This window comes from Paracoccidioides brasiliensis (genome assembly GCF_000150735.1).
Source record: "Paracoccidioides brasiliensis Pb18 unplaced genomic scaffold supercont2.11, whole genome shotgun sequence".
Lineage (NCBI taxonomy): Eukaryota > Fungi > Ascomycota > Eurotiomycetes > Onygenales > Ajellomycetaceae > Paracoccidioides > Paracoccidioides brasiliensis.
In genome coordinates, this window is record NW_011371368.1 from 169,003 (window position 1) to 184,580 (window position 15,578).

General features: G+C 45.9%; 4 protein-coding genes across 4 annotated transcripts; 2 read left to right on the top strand and 2 right to left on the bottom strand.

The window, feature by feature from the left end:
• Nucleotides 1-5,667: 5,667 nt before the first annotated feature.
• PADG_07307 (HAL protein kinase) lies at nucleotides 5,668-7,800 on the top strand (the record flags this gene model as incomplete). Its single annotated transcript, XM_010764506.1, has 2 exons — nucleotides 5,668-7,219; nucleotides 7,301-7,800. The coding sequence occupies 2 exons, from the start codon at nucleotides 5,668-5,670 to the stop codon at nucleotides 7,798-7,800; spliced, it is 2,052 nt and encodes a 683-aa protein (XP_010762808.1).
• Nucleotides 7,801-12,082: 4,282 nt separating this feature from the next.
• On the top strand, nucleotides 12,083-12,577 carry PADG_07309 (uncharacterized protein; the record flags this gene model as incomplete). Its single annotated transcript, XM_010764367.1, has 2 exons — nucleotides 12,083-12,212; nucleotides 12,309-12,577. The coding sequence occupies 2 exons, from the start codon at nucleotides 12,083-12,085 to the stop codon at nucleotides 12,575-12,577; spliced, it is 399 nt and encodes a 132-aa protein (XP_010762669.1).
• Nucleotides 12,578-13,750: 1,173 nt separating this feature from the next.
• On the bottom strand, nucleotides 13,751-14,272 carry PADG_07310 (uncharacterized protein; the record flags this gene model as incomplete). Its single annotated transcript, XM_010764507.1, has 1 exon — nucleotides 13,751-14,272. The coding sequence occupies one exon, from the start codon at nucleotides 14,270-14,272 to the stop codon at nucleotides 13,751-13,753; it is 522 nt and encodes a 173-aa protein (XP_010762809.1).
• A 456-nt stretch (nucleotides 14,273-14,728) lies between these two features.
• PADG_07311 (uncharacterized protein) lies at nucleotides 14,729-15,422 on the bottom strand (the record flags this gene model as incomplete). The annotated part of the gene is made up of 2 exons (XM_010764508.1): nucleotides 14,729-15,183; nucleotides 15,239-15,422. 2 exons carry the CDS (start codon nucleotides 15,420-15,422, stop codon nucleotides 14,729-14,731), a joined length of 639 nt encoding a protein of 212 aa, XP_010762810.1.
• Nucleotides 15,423-15,578: the final 156 nt, after the last annotated feature.

Below are 15,578 nucleotides of genomic sequence, written 5' to 3' on the forward strand. Positions count from 1 at the left end.
TCCTGGGAAGTTCCATTTCTCTCCGTTCCCCCTCATTCTCGTTTCTCCACAGTCCCTCCACAGACGTCATTCCAACCCACGCCAGAAGGGGAACCGACGCTTAGCTCGGGTGTTGGAAAGAAGTAATCCCATGCGAAGTCCGTTGCGTATGAGGAAAAAATGCCAAGCAAGCGGAAGTTGATTATTTACTTGAAAGTCACGCAGGAGGCGACATTGGTTGGCAAGGGGAAAACCGGCCCTGGGGCGCCTCGCCTGTCGGGATCCAGTTTACGATCGTTGTCCTCCCGCCTAATCAAAATCATCAATCACGCGTTTTTGTTGGGATTTTATTGGAAGAAGTTTTGAACAAGTTCCTCTACAAGAACTAGTTGAACTGATGGAATCATTTTGCCCTGAGAAAACAGAAAAATTTGAAAAAAAAAAAAAAACCCCTGAATTTTCATTGTTAATAATGTATACCTTGGGTAATCCGACCAATTGCCCCCCCATGGGGAATAGAAGGAGGTGGGTGGGGGAAGTGGAGAGATATAGGCCATGATTTTCCACTGTGGATGGAGTGTTTCGTTTTTAACAAGTCGCGTCGAGCAAGAACAGGTACCTATTCATATAACTCCATATGTTGGAAGTGATGTGCATGGGAACATTTAAATGTAGTAGTGAAAAAAAAGGTCCTCGATGGTTTTCTTATGGACGTTGTTGCGTCTTTGCTGTACGTGTCAATGCTACGGTGAGAGCGGCTAGTTCAGTGGGGTTGGTTTTTCGTCTCTTTCATCTGTCTCTTAGTAGTCGTATTCATCCACAACTCGATTCATACAGCGCTATAATTGTTGGACGGTTACATGAAAAGAAAATTCAATCGCGTTCGTCGCTACCTTTCCATCAAGTTGGAATTGTAGAAGTAGTACTGCGTAGTGGTTCATTTCAACAACGACAATGACAAGCACTCCCGCGCATAACGACTTGAATACGACCCCTGGTATAGGGATCATAGGCTAAGAAGAAACCAAGCCCAACCACCCCCCAGCAGCCCAGCTCATCATCTGGGTTGCTTTTGCCTCTTTGTTCTTGTTATCCCACATGGTTGGGTTCAAGCTGAAAGTAGACCCAAATCCAACCGACCTCGTGCGAAGACAGGGCAATGCTATTGGTATTTTGGCATTGTGAGTGATATGGATGCATTAACTACTTCGACGAAGGAGGTTCTTCTCTTATTTTTCCCTTTTTTGTTAAGTTCAACCTGGGACTCGGGATGGGCGGTTAGTTAAAACTTGTCGGTTAGGCTCAGTCCTTGATAACTCCGCAAGTTGACCCGAGGTACCGAACAAACTCTCCTTGCCAGAAATCTACGGAGAATTTACTGTACCCAAGCTGTTGTTCGAATCGGCTGTTTCGGATTAATATTTTTTTGTCAGCTTGTTACTTACACTTCGATTTTTCCATGTTTGAAATGAACCAAGCTCAACGAGAGGTTTGCTGGTTAGTATCGGGGTTCCAGCGTGATTCTTGGACATTCCCCCGGTCCGCACCAGCTTCTTGTTTCGTGCATGGCTAGTCTGGGAGGGTCTTCTGATGCAAGAGATGTGGCGACAGCAAGGAGCGTTCCGGAATATTTAAGGAGCATAGTTTTGGAGGGGGGACAGAGGGTATAATTTTCAGTACCAGCGTGTATTGATACGGAAAGATAGAGTTAAAGGATTTCATTTCGTAACTAATTCTCGGCACACATTTTTCCGGCAAAGTGCGGGAAAAATGGGGTTGGTTTTTTAAATTAACAAACGTTGATCGCAGTTTTAAATCTCAGCCAGAAAAAAATCTTCAGACTGGATTCTATGAATAATGCCCTAAATCATGGCACTGCTCATTTAAAAACTACACATACTAGTTCATACCTCACACATTTATCTCACACACATCTCCCAGAAACTCTAGACGACGGTGATTTTTTCACTATATTTCTCAAAGGTCCTTACTCCTTCACTAACCCTAATCCTAATTCCTATCTGTCCTTAACCTGGTTGTTGAAGGCGGGAGGTTGAAAGGTGTGTTAATAATGTGTGGGGTGACCCATTGGTTTTGGAAAGACGGGCTCTCCTATTAAACCACGTTCGACTATAAACCCCGGAAAAATGCAACACAAAAGTTCGAACCCCCCAGTGCCCGCGAACCTTGGGAATTCCAGAAAAGCTAAAGAAGGAACCAATGGCCCAATCAGAACTGGGGCCAAAACAGATAAAAGCGGTTTGACGGTTTAGTCCCTTGGATTTAGCTTTATTGTAGAGCCAAAACGCTTCTTCTTGACACCACTTTTAGCATTTCTGTAAATACTCTTTCTATTTTTACAATACCGAAAAAGAATGCATTGCCCCGTGCATAATCATATTACTTTGAAGCCTCTATCAGAGCAACTAATACTCCACGCTTTCCACCCAAACACCCACTGCCGTCGGGCATGGACGTGCAGTGCATCACTGACACACGTTATTAATATGCTTGTGTTTGATCATAATTGATGATGCACCGAAAGATGACTCCCAAAAGAGGGGATGGTAAATTACCAACCGAAAGAAAGGATTTCCTCTTCTCTCGTTAAGTTTCCAATCTTTTCTGCCTAAGCATTTCAAAACGAATTTGCGCGTAATAAATATTGGCATCTCTATCTCTTGGGGTCCGCGCAGCGGCGGTGCCAAGGATAAATGGGGGGACAATGAATGAGCGGGAAAATGAGCGGGGAGGGTGGAGAGATATTCATAAAATGAAATAAAAAGGCTAGGCGGGGGGATGCTACGGGTCACAAAAGCTAAGAGGGATGTGGGTATGTATGGATGGAACGTACGTGGGCATGGAACCTTTCCTTCTTTACCCTGCATTATTGTGAGCTTGGCCCGAGACGTCGGCTCCGGATATGATGTGCTTTTCTTGGCCCGCTCCTGGGTGGCATTCGTATGATAACTAGATGGTTCCTATTATGATCCACTAGTAATAACCCTCCTCACTATACAGAATAAAATTCAAGATTGGATGATGTGATGATATCGTGGGGGGAGGGGGCCTGAAAAGAACGGTCGTGAAAATTCTGATATCAATAGCAACAGGTTGATATCTTCCGCCGGCATAGATTTAGGTGCTTTATCCATGGATCTTTAATGAAAATTTGGCCGGGGAGGTGAGAAGGGGGCGCTACACAGTTTAATAACGTGTAACTTGGGCAATTTCTCTGAAAGCTAGTTCCAGAACGATTTCCACTCTTCCCCAACATATCCCCAATCAGGTGCATGTATGTATACACCTGGGCATCTTCTTGACCATCCCAGGCAAGGTTCCCTTCATCCCAACCATCTACTTGTCTCCTTGAACAACACAACAAGGAGATAAGGCGCAAGATCTTGAATCGTATCATTTCATTGCCCAGGCCAGCCCGGTTTATCCCCGTACCCGTATTGTATCGTAGCAGCATTCTCCCCGAACTTGACAATCATAGAAAGAAATGGATATCTATCCTTTCTGGAACACTTCCAGCCCAAAAAAAAAAAAATTAAAAATTAAAAATAAAAGAAAAGAAAGAAGAAAAAGAAAAACAGGGTCCTTGCCGCTCATGCCGCGGCATACGCAGACAAGATTGTCCTTGATTCCATATTGGAAATTCTCCAGGTGGTGGCCCCTGCGCCTGTAGCCGAAGGGTATGATTGACGTCTTCGATCAGATCATTAAGGGGCTAACTTAATCATAACTTCTCCACATGGAACCATAGATTGTGGCAATGAGAGGAGACATGGAGAATATCAAGAACGGGCCCCATGAAATACCACTATTGGGTTAAAGCAGAGAACGACTCCCTGCAAAAAATAACTAGTTGAGGATCAACGGTTGCGTCCAAATCCAATGGATCGCAACAATACCCAATATAGTTTTAAAAGGTCTTCAGCCGGTCAGACCTTTTGCCCCAGTATGTACAGCAGAGCGACGCGGCAAGTTCGAATTCCTTCATCAGGCGCTAAACAACTATTTGGAAATCAAATTGCCCGAGTTTGGCAAAAACACATGTCCGTAGGATTTAATTGTATAAAAGAGTTGGTCCAAACTTTTTGCGAGCCACTGAGTTGAAGCCCGTACTATTCATGCGCAAAGAACAGGCTCTGTGTGATTCTGTCGCATTGCCATGCCACGCTGCGCAAGAGGCTGCGCGAGCAGCTAGTCACTAGTGACTAGTAGTCATTAAATGGCCATCCTAGGGCGTATATTATCAGGCCTCCCGACGGTGGAAGAAATAACAGACAAATGTGAAAAGGGAAGATATCGCAAGAAAAGATATTCAATATTTCAATTACTGTATAAAATACTTAATTTTTTTTTTTTTTTTTACCGCTCATCATCGGTTCAATTCCACCAGTTTGTCTTCGAAGGTGTCAAACTCAGGACCTTAAAATGAAGTGGGAGACTTTTGTTTTATATGCCATTTTATGCGTATTTTTGGTGGTGTTTTGCAAATATGTACGATACAAAATACCTCCTCTGAACATGCTTAGTATAACAACTTGCAGCAATCTTTCGTTTCGAATAGAGTTTTTCTTTTGCCAAGGATTACAAATCACAACTGACTAACTTTCTGTCACGACGATACGAGGATCGCCCTTCCAAGGTTTACTTTGAGAATACCGACAAGCGGACACCGTACCGGTAATTCGCGGTACTGAGGGCTCTGCATTTTTGCCGTTCACGAAAGTTACCACTGGACGCCAAGCAGCGCACCCGTCAGGCTTTTTTTCCTTCTTTTTTGCAGTGTCATCATAGCATCATGGCTCTTTACCGTATTTTCCCCATATATACTTAACTTTTACGCCCCCACTCCCACTTTCCACTTTCCCGCTGAACAAATGATCCAACCTTAACTACTGCGGTTCCATCCCTGATTATATCCTCGGATTTCCTCTTCTCATTCTACTTTTTTTACCTTTTCATCTCTCTGATCTTCATCCCTTTTCAGCCTCTTCAGCCTCTTCAACTCTTCCATCTCCACTCAACCTCTCATCCCAACTTCATATTTAATACATTTGGCCACTCGCAACTCGCATCTATCCTCTCCAACTCTTTAATAATCCCCCGCTACATTGTCCCTCAACTTTCGTATAATCTTCTATCCGACTTACTGATGGGTTCCACGTATTCAACTTGCTCCCTCCCACATCCACTCACCTTCTCTCCCCATCATATAGTTATTCAACCCTTTCGGTTGCTTTAGCTCCCATGCAAGGGGAATTAGCCGACAACCGCTCCTTCTCTGCCCGTCCAGATCCCCCGAAAAAGACTCCTTATCTCCTGAAAAGATTCAAATCTAGCGATTGCGCCCAAGAAGAATCCCCCGTAACACCATTTTTCACTTCCAATACATCCTTCAACAGAGTGAGCCTTCACTCATCTGATCGGGCCGGGCGTCTGAAGCAGCTCATTCGTCGTAGATCTTCGAACATCTTAATACCCGCCAGATCCGGAGGGAAAGAAGAAGTAAAAGTGACAGTTTATTAGTTTGGCTGGATCAAACTATTAAGGTATTTTTACTCTTATCAGCATCCGGATCTTCTTGGGTGACTTTCAAGGAGCAACCGAGTGTATTGTTGTTGAGAAAGGAAGAAAGAAAACCAGGGACATATTTTTGAGTGGTTGTAAACAGCCATGCCGGACCCAATAATGTCAACACATGTTGTGTACCCGTCGGGCAGCCATTCATCTGCTGGCAATACCGACCACATAAATGGCCAGCTCACAAATCCTCTTGCAGGCTTGACACTTACAGCTGATCCTGATCTCGAAAACACGCGAATAAATGACTTACCAGAAGCTATTGCGGAGGGAGATGAAGAAACTGCTAGCGAACCGACTGAGCCGCTGACTCCAACGAGTGATTCACACCCCACCGCTCCATTCAATGATTCTCCGCATTTTGAAGCTGTTTCCAAGCCAATAATAACTAACACTGATGCTACCCCCCCAACGACACCCGTAACCTCTTCCCGTCCCACAACTGCTACTTCCACAACAGCCTCCACAACTCCCCGATCATCGCAGCTAAGATCTGCATCCATTTCCTTTAGATCGCTTTTTCGACGAAAAGCCAGCCTCAATAACGGTTTAGATGGCACCGCTACTGCGCAAACTGCATATCATAGCCCGCCTATTGCAAACCAACCCAAGAATGTCTCGGTAGACACCATAATTCGCAATGAATCATTATCTCCTTCTCACATTTCGCCATCTTCATCGCATTCAGGTTCACCTCCATCCCCGTCCTCTCCGTCAAGTACATTCCTGCCTCCTGCGGTGGCTATGTTGGGCATATCTACGCAATCAGAGTCAATTTTCATGCAAAAGAAACCCATTCGCTCCTCAACGGGACTGAGCTTAAAGGATCGAGGCAAAATAATGTTTGGATCAACCCCTAGACCTCCAAGGGAAGAGTCAAGAATACGATCTCCTAGTTTAGGTGATGTGCAGAATCAACCTGAGCGTCCTGGATTCTCAATACCAGCCGTGGCAGGTGTGGGGTTGAAATCTCGTCGGATGAGTGCTAGTCTTCCTGATGACTTTTACGTCGATACCTGCGAATTAAATGACGAATATGTGAGTGCTAGCAGGGTTCCAGGCAAGAGGGGAAAGGAAATTGGCAAAGGTGCAACTGCGACGGTCAAAGTGATGTGTCGGAAAGGCGGGAAAAGGGTTGAGCAATATGCGGTTAAGGAGTTCCGGAAACGTGGGCAATACGAGGATGAGGAGGAATATATCAAGAAGGTCAAATCTGAATTCTCAATTGCTAAAAGCCTGAATCACCCTAATATTGTCAAGACCTTTCGACTTTGTACGCATAATGGCCGATGGAACCATGTGATGGAGATGTGCTCGCACGGAGAGCTGTTCTCACTCGTCCAGAAGGATTACCTCGAACCAGTCGATAATCTCTGCTTCTTTAAACAAACGGTCCGTGGCGTGGCGTATCTACATGACAATGGGATTGCACATCGCGACATCAAGTTGGAGAATCTGCTACTTTCCGATGAGGGTCATGTTAAGATTACCGACTTTGGCGTTTCGGAGGTCTTCAGTGGAATCCATCCGGGACTGCGTGCTTCGGGGGGCATGTGCGGTAAGGAGATGAAGGAGGTCACTTTGTGTTCTCCCGGTATCTGTGGCAGTTTACCCTACATTGCACCGGAAGTGCTGGAAAAGAAAGGTAACCTTTTTTCACTATTTTCATTTCCCTCTCTCCTTACAATTGCCATGTTAAATTTTACGGCTACTTACAACAGCACAGGCAACTATGATCCTCGTCCTCTGGATATCTGGTCGTGTGCCATAGTCTTACTCAGTCTTACCTGCCGCGGCAACCCCTGGCCAGCAGCAGAACCCAAATACGAAAATTACGCAAAATTCATCGAAGGCTGGAACAAATTCCTAGCAAACAACCCAGACCGTGTTGTTACAGAAACCAACTATCCCAAATGCGGTCCCATTTTCAGATACAAGATCAAGCACGCCGGGATCATGCGCATGTTGCTCAAAATGCTCCATCCAAACCCCGATAGACGCTCCACAGCCCACGAGGTGATGCAGGACCGTTTCTTTAAGTCTATTGAATGCTGTGCGCCGGAACCCATCGACCCGGCTAAGGCTGTGACGTCAATCGATGCGGCGAGCAGTGGGTGTCATAAGGCTGCTAGTCGCATGTTTGTGCAAAAGAATCATCACCATTTCCCGAGGGCGAAGAAGATCATTCTGCAACATCGGTTTGATATGGGTGATGGTTATCAGTAGCCTTGCCTAATTTATGAGACGCTGCGCTACCTAGTAACAGCTCCTATGGCTTGGGGATGTGCTACTGGCGCAGTTCTCCACTTCCTACCTCTCGAATTTCACACATACTCTGGCATCCACCCAACCCCAATATACGCTACTCTGACCCTCATAACCAATTTCGCACACCACATAATCGGCCCTACCTGCCTTTTGTTTCCTCCCACCCCTATATCTTACCTATCCCTCCACGATCACCGGTCATCAACCCTGTTTCCTCCCCTTCCCCCAAAATACCCTGACCCTGCAAAAATCCAATGCCCCCTTTATCCACACACTACGCCGCCATTCTCCATTCCTCCTACCTAACTGTACCCTCACTCATGCACCTGTGGAGAAACACTCTCATAATCAGATCATGTTTTCCTGTTATTTTTTCTTTCTTTTTTCTTTTTTCTTTCTTAATAGGGGCAGGCTAAAAATGAGCTACTTCGAGTTACGTACATACATTGCATGATTGCATGGGTGGTTTGAGATTGTGTTTTGTTTCTGTTTATCGACATTTTCTTGTGTTTTTAGTTTCCTTTCTTCACCTTCTCATGGTGGTTGCATTGGGTACGTTTTGGTGTCAGTGCTTAACCTTGCTGCGTTCTTCCCCTTTGTAAGCTCTTCTTTTTTTTTTTTTTTCTTCTTCTTTTTCTTTTACAAGCTTATTCCGCTATGATTGCATCTGCAGCGGGCGATGATGTGTGTTCACCCTCATTTTATTGTCCTTTCTTTGCCTCCTTTGGATTTTCTTTGGTTGTTGTCATTAAAACTCATGATTTCCTGGTGGTGATTGGTCCATTCTACGCTTCTTGTTTTCAAAAAAGAGAAAAAAATCATGTATTGCTAAGGGTGGGTTGATTCCTTTCCTCTTTGTTAACTATTATTTAATTTTCTCTTTACATAAGATAATTAGGTAATTCTAATCCTAATTCTTTTTTTATTTTATTTTTTTATTTTATTTTGTTTTATTTTTATTTTTATTTTTATTTTTAATTCTTCCCAACCTTTGGCTTTCCTTTCCATGTTGCTGCCTTTCACACATTCATCACACAACACATCTTGTGTTTTGTCCTTCTTTTCTACCTGACTCTTTGTCATTCAATTTTTTCCATATCCTTCATTTTCTTTACATCGTTTACACACATACTCATTCTGCTATTATTGTTACGAAGTAATGTATATCTAATTCCTAATGAGGATTGCAAATATTCATTCTCATGGGCCCCCAGCCAGTCATCAAGGGCCAAGTCAAGAGGTCAACATTCAACATTCTCAAAAAACTGATCCACCATCTGAGCAGCAGCAGCAGCAGCAGCAACAGCAGTGACACTACTCCTATGCAGCCACCCAAAAAGAAAAGAAAACAAATAAATAAAAATAACAGACACGATCCAATCAGTGAAGACTGCTTGGGAGAAGGGCGGGCGCGGCCCTTCCTCCTAGGAGCCTTGGCGGCAGTTCTTGGTGCTGCAGTCTAAAATTAATCCCGGGCGCCGATCTGCAAATCTATCCAGGCTTGGCAAAGGGGAAAATGGGAGGGGGTTCTTGGCGCATGATGCGGCTTTGCGGATTCTCTTGGACTTTTGCGGTTGCAGATTTCCTCCCAAGGGAAGGTTTCACGGGTCACCAACACACACATACACCTCACTCTCCAGCGATGATATTGGCTGCATATTTGATGCCGAGGCTGCTATCGACAATACACTACACTGTACGCCGTACACTATCATCTGCATTATTTTGCTTGGCACACATCCTCGCGTTCAGTTTCACCCTCCTTTCATTATTGTGTTTTCCTGTTCGTACCGGTTCCTCTCTTTCTGGCTGGGCTGGCTGCGTCGTCAAACGTCCAGCACATGTAATGGGATACGATCCGACACGACGCATCACTACGCATGAGTATGTAAAAGTGTGTGAAGTTTCGCGATCCTTATCCAGCCCACTTTCTTGGTTGAATATACATGCCAAGTCAGCTGGGTGGGGAAGGCGGAAGACCTGACACGGATACGAGGCACCCCCCTCCCACCTTTCTTCTCCCGTTCCGTTCCCGGAATGAACAGAAACACCATCTGAAGGGGCATTGGGAAGATTAAGGAGAGATGGAGGCCACAACGCCCAGCGAGACAAGACAGATGCGCCAAGGGTTTTCTTTTTTTTTCTTTTTCTTTTTTTTCTTTTCTTTTTGCCGCAAAACAGATCAATGATCGTCACATCTAACTAACTAACTAACTAACTAACTAACATTCACGACCTGAAAGGCGCCAAGGCTGATTGTTGGTTAAGAGGAGGAGTTTGTCGTTGTCGTTGTCGTTGTTGTATGTGTGCGTGTGCGTGTGCGTGTGTGGCGGAGGTGAAGCCTTCCTCTTGGCATTCCGTCCGGGACCGCCGTAGAGGCTAATTACGGTACGCACCCCGCCGTTTCAATAATCAATCAGTCGTGCCAAGCTTGGCCTTGCCCCGATATACCCTGTCCCCGATTCTTAAGATGACTATGCATCACCCCAATCTCTTGCTTCCGGTTTCTTTCTTTCTTTTTTGCGCCAAGTGAACGAACGACTTCTGCCTTGGTGTCGGGACTGGCGGCTCTTTATACTCGCCAAGCACTGGGACGCGCATTGCGGGTACCTAACTACTAAGTTTATCGCCAACGTAATGGGTTACGAATCAATAACTAGTCGTCACCTGGCGCAGAAGCGTTTGCTGGCTGCCCTTTTGGGCGGAGTTTCATGGGCAGAGCGGATGTTGGATGATGGGACGACGCATGCTGTCTTCATCGAACCGCTTGCGTAAGCACATAACTCATTAACCAGTTAGTTAACTAACTAACTACGTATCATCAATTATTCAGTAGAAAAAATAACTAGTTAACTATGCTTCCATAACCCCATTCGGTTGCTTTTGCCAAGATGAGGTACGACTTGCGTAGCACAACATGTTTTTGATGATCTGTTTTTTGATAAGGAGGCAGATCTCAGCTTGAGAACTTCGAGAGAGTTTTTTTTTTTTTTTTTTTTTTTTTTTTTTTTTTTTAAAAAAAAAAAAAAAAAAAAAAAAAAAAAAAAAAAAACTCTTTTCAGACGGTCTAGAATGAGACAGATCAAACATTTGAGCCTTTCTTGGCTCCTCCTTCGAACGGGGAGATCCAGAGAGAATTTTCTTGAAAAGATTATTTACTACTGTTTAGTTACAGGTATTATATTCCTTTTGCCCCCCTCTCCGTGTTCTTTTTTGCAACAAAAGAAAAAGAAAAAAGAAAAGAAAAGAGAAGAGAAGAGAAGAAAAGGATGACGATACACCGCCTGGTATTTTATCCCGCTGGCCGATCCAGCATTTTGTTACCCCGACGGAACTTCCTGGCGGGGTCCACTGTTCTCCTTCAAACGATCTAACATATATATGTTCTTGTCCGTGTATACGTTAAATAGCAAGCTTGAAACCTACATCATAAGCACGGCAACTAAATGCTGTGATGTTGGGCCAATGGATGAGAAGAAGGTAACTGGGTGCTGGAACCTCGGGGGACGTCTATAGAAAATGCAGCATCCCGTTGCCGAAAAGCACATGCCAAGTGTCATACTTAATAACTACACATAGGTTACACATGGGAATTCAAAAGGAAAAAGTTGAAGAAACATAGGGTATGCAGTATAGGAAGGGTGGACAGGGGCCTTCATGGAATTTGGATTAGGATGTTGGGCAATCAGAAGGATGGCATCTCTACCAAAATACTTCTATTTCCTCTGAAAACTCTTGCAGACGAGTTCCCTGTGCAGTGGAGAAAGGAGACAAGCATTACATCAGCTAATAGAATATATATATGCACCAGTTGACTATCCAGGGGAGATTACGGAATTCAGGACTGGTGGATGGATGTATAAATGTATATATGTAATGTTATGTGTAGAAACATTTGACCATTCTCTTAGATCGAGGGCAGACAGAAGACCCATATCTAAAAGAGTCTCACACCGAATAATGCCCTGACCCTTTTTGAGGTCGCTCCGTGAATATACCAGCTTGTAATGACCGAGGATTTTAAGGTAAAACAACGGACACAGTGTCGAAACGGAGGGGGGAGGTTTGTCTGGATGCTGGACTCTGTACTCTCTGTTCTCTGAAGGGCGTACGGCAGGTCAAGAGCTTCCCAGCTTCCCAGCTTCCCAGCTCCCCAGCTCCCCATCAGTCCCCCCCCCCCCCCCCCTCGCACAGCCACAGCATAACCCCTCAGTCGCAACGAAGTAGCTGTCTGACTGGCATGCGGCAGATGCAAAATCCTGGCCAACGTGAAGAGCCAAGCAAGATTGGAAAAACCGACAGCCAAACAGCCCATCGATCATCCAGTACCACCCCCACCCCCCCCTCCTCCTCCTCCTCCGCTAGAGAATGTCCGCGGAGGCGGCCATTGGCAGATGATGGATGAGACGATTTTTGCAGAGGCAACCACGGAGCAACTAAATAGGCAATGTTAATAATTAACCTAGTCCTGTGGCAGCCGGGACAGCCGGGAGAGCGGACAGCAAACAGCAAACAGCGGACGGCGGACGGCGGACGGCGGACGGCGCGACTCAGCGAGAGAGTAAACATCGCACAGCCAAGCAAAAGCCGGCCGAGCCCCCAATCTGGGTTGCAGCCGTCCGCAAAACCGATCAAAAACGCCAAGCAGCGGATATTGGAATATCGCCAAGCACTGCCAAGCACTGCCAAGCCCCAAGCCACGTCAATCATACACGCCAAGAGCCCGGAGCGGTAGTTTATGCATTTCACGTTTGCCCAAGGCCCCCTCCCTGATGTTCCTTCCCCCGAGGCAAATGGATAATTGATGGCTGCCATCTGCCCCGCTGCCCAATGCCCAGGAAGGCGTCTTTGCCCTCGGCTGCATGTTTGGGTCTGTCGCTTCCCTTCGCTAGTGGTTCATCTGTAATTATTGTATATTAAGCAAGGGTCAGTTTTGAAATGTTCGACCGCCGTATTTTACGGTGTAGTCATCTTGGTCACGACAGAACTGCAGTTGCCATACCCGTAAGTGCAAAAAAATTATCTGTATTGGTGAAATTTGAAAGAGGCTGTGTCCAACGTCTGCTCATCAGGAGACTTGTATTTTGTTCCTTGGTAATTTTGATCATGGAGCATCAGCTGCCTGGGTTTGGCCCCAGCCTTGCCTTGAGTAATTCTGCACGTATCCCCATGTGAACTTCAGCGGTAATAATAATAATAATAATAATAATAATAATAAAAGTATCTGGTAAGGGATTCACGGTAATATAAATTTTCTCAAAATGCTAAAAGGCAGTCTCGACCTGTAGCCTCAAGTTATGTCTGTTCTGTCATATATGTATTAAAAGAAACAAATACCATGTGAGACTGCATTGGGTTTTTGCCCATACTGCCGGTAACGAGTATTTATTGTTTCCGCTGGAGAGCACACTCAAGCATCCATTCTGCCCCCCCCCAAGCATCCCATGTACAAAAAGGGTCAGGAAGAAAAATGAAATCCAAAATTCCGTGGTCGCGACGGCGACTGCGGTTGCGGTTGCGGTTGCGCGAAAACAGTTACCCAACACCACATTTACCGCAATCAGGCAAATATAAAAAGAGCTTTGGTGCCAGACATATGCATAAGAAATTTTCTGCATTTCCAAAGGCTCCCTTTTCGCCCGCAGCAAACTCGGGATCAGGACCATACGGATAGCCTCGAGAGAGTGGCTGGCTCAGTTCCTTGGGGAGGAGAAGTCGCAATGCGCGGGACTGTAGAATCGCAGCCTTAGTCCTATTGGAATTTGCAAGGGGAGAACACATACACATTGTTTATAGAATTCTTTGATCATTTCCGTATCCCCCCCGTCCGCCATGTTTCCCATGGTTTCCATCCAATGAAAATGGTTCATTCGACAGACATACCGTATATAACTTTAGAACCGTCGACTTAAGCCATCAACACCTCAATCGGGTTTCGCAAACCCTTTAAGCTATTGGCACAGGTGACATGAGGTAAGCGTCTAAAAACAGCCTCCTTTTCAGTCCTCTGCATGAACTCCTGCCATTCTTTCGTCTGAACCCACTCTCTCCACGCTTGCTTGCTCTTGAAGTTCACAAGCAGCAGAGTGTCATGCATGGCTTCGCGAGATGTTCCCCGGGGACGGCCGGGCGGCGCCATCTCAACGGGGATAGTCTCGAATTTGGTGATCAGTGGACTCAACTGTGCATGGTGCTGAACCTTTGATAAGAGGTTATCAAGTTGATGGACCTTGCGTGGCTCAGTGTGGGTGCTGGACGCTGGGTTCACGCCGGGCGGGGGGATCGCGGCTTGAATGTTGCGAGACATTTGCGATGCGAAGAAGTATATCACACAGACAAGCGGCTTTTCGCTGGGTTTCGGATTCGCCACTGTTCCTGCATGTTCACCGTCTCCGCTGTTGTTGTTCGCCAGGCCACGTCTAAACAGCATGACGGAGGTTATGCGCCAAATATTTTTGGAAGATAATGGGCTTCAGCTGGACAGGAAATGGCAATTGGTAATAAATGGGTTTGGAATGGGATACAATAAAAGGAGACAGGTTTTGAGCAAAAGTTGGCTGTTGCTTTAGTTCTGAACGATAGCCTTTCCCCGCATTTTCGATGGTGTGCTCAGAGTCGTGCCCGCATTTGATATGGTTTCGGCTGGCGTAACCTTAAGGAGCAACAACCGGACAGTGGCCATGGCATGAGAGGATTCTGCCCGAGAGTTGAGCGAAGTTGGGCGCTCCCAGAAGTAAAATAAAATCAATGTGGTGATTGCTAGCAATAAGCCGCCCTTGTGTGTTGGACTTTTTACGGAAATGACTATCCCTACGGACGGAGTCATTCATTGACCCAACATTTTAACTCTCAATCAAAAACGCTCCAGAGGCAAGAATCAAAAATGTTAAAAATCTTGAATGCCCGTTTCACCCTTCAACTCCTCCTTTCGATCCCCTTCTTCATCCTTTTCAAGGATGAATTCCGGTTCCTCTTCATCGAAATAGCGCTCCTGCGCCTCGTTCCAGTCGTCATATTCCTCATTCTCATCAACGACGCTGTAATCAAACTCGTGGTCTGCACCCCTCAAAAATCGTAGCTCCATCTCCCAGCGCCAGCGTTCCGCGCCCTCTTCTTTGTTTTCTGGGATCTCATCTTGGTCCTCCGCTAGAATCTCACCGTTGGGCCCGCGGGCATATGTTATGGTCGCATTCGGGTCAGGATGCGCCAGCGCTTCCATCTTAGCTTCTGATCGCATCAGATCGGCTTCGAGGACGCCGGAGTATCCCTTAGCACGCCCTTCCTCCTCTCTCTCGGTCGCAGTCTGGAATCGTCTGATGAGGCGGTCGTAGAGGAGAGGGTCTATTTCACATCACTGTTAGCAGGGAAAGTCAAGAGAACGGCAGACCAAGCTAACCGGCTAGTTCCAAAGCTGAAGAGAAGTAATCAGGATGCGTATCGAGATATCTTTTGCGGCGGTTTTTGATCTGAACCGAGGGAGGGGGGTGGAGTTGCGAGGTCTGCTGAGGCTGGTTTTCTGCCCGCTTGTTGTGGTTGTTGGATGGCATGTAAGAGCCCGTGTTCATGGGAAACAAAGGCATTGTGTTCTGGACATTCCGAATCCATTTCTTGTAAGGTTTGCTACAGAGGTCTGAGGAGACCGCGACCTGCAAGCATTTTGCAGAAACAGCTGAGACCGTAGTGATCAGTTTGTGGCGGGCAAGTTTTTGGCTCAAACCGCGGAGTTTGGGAGGAAC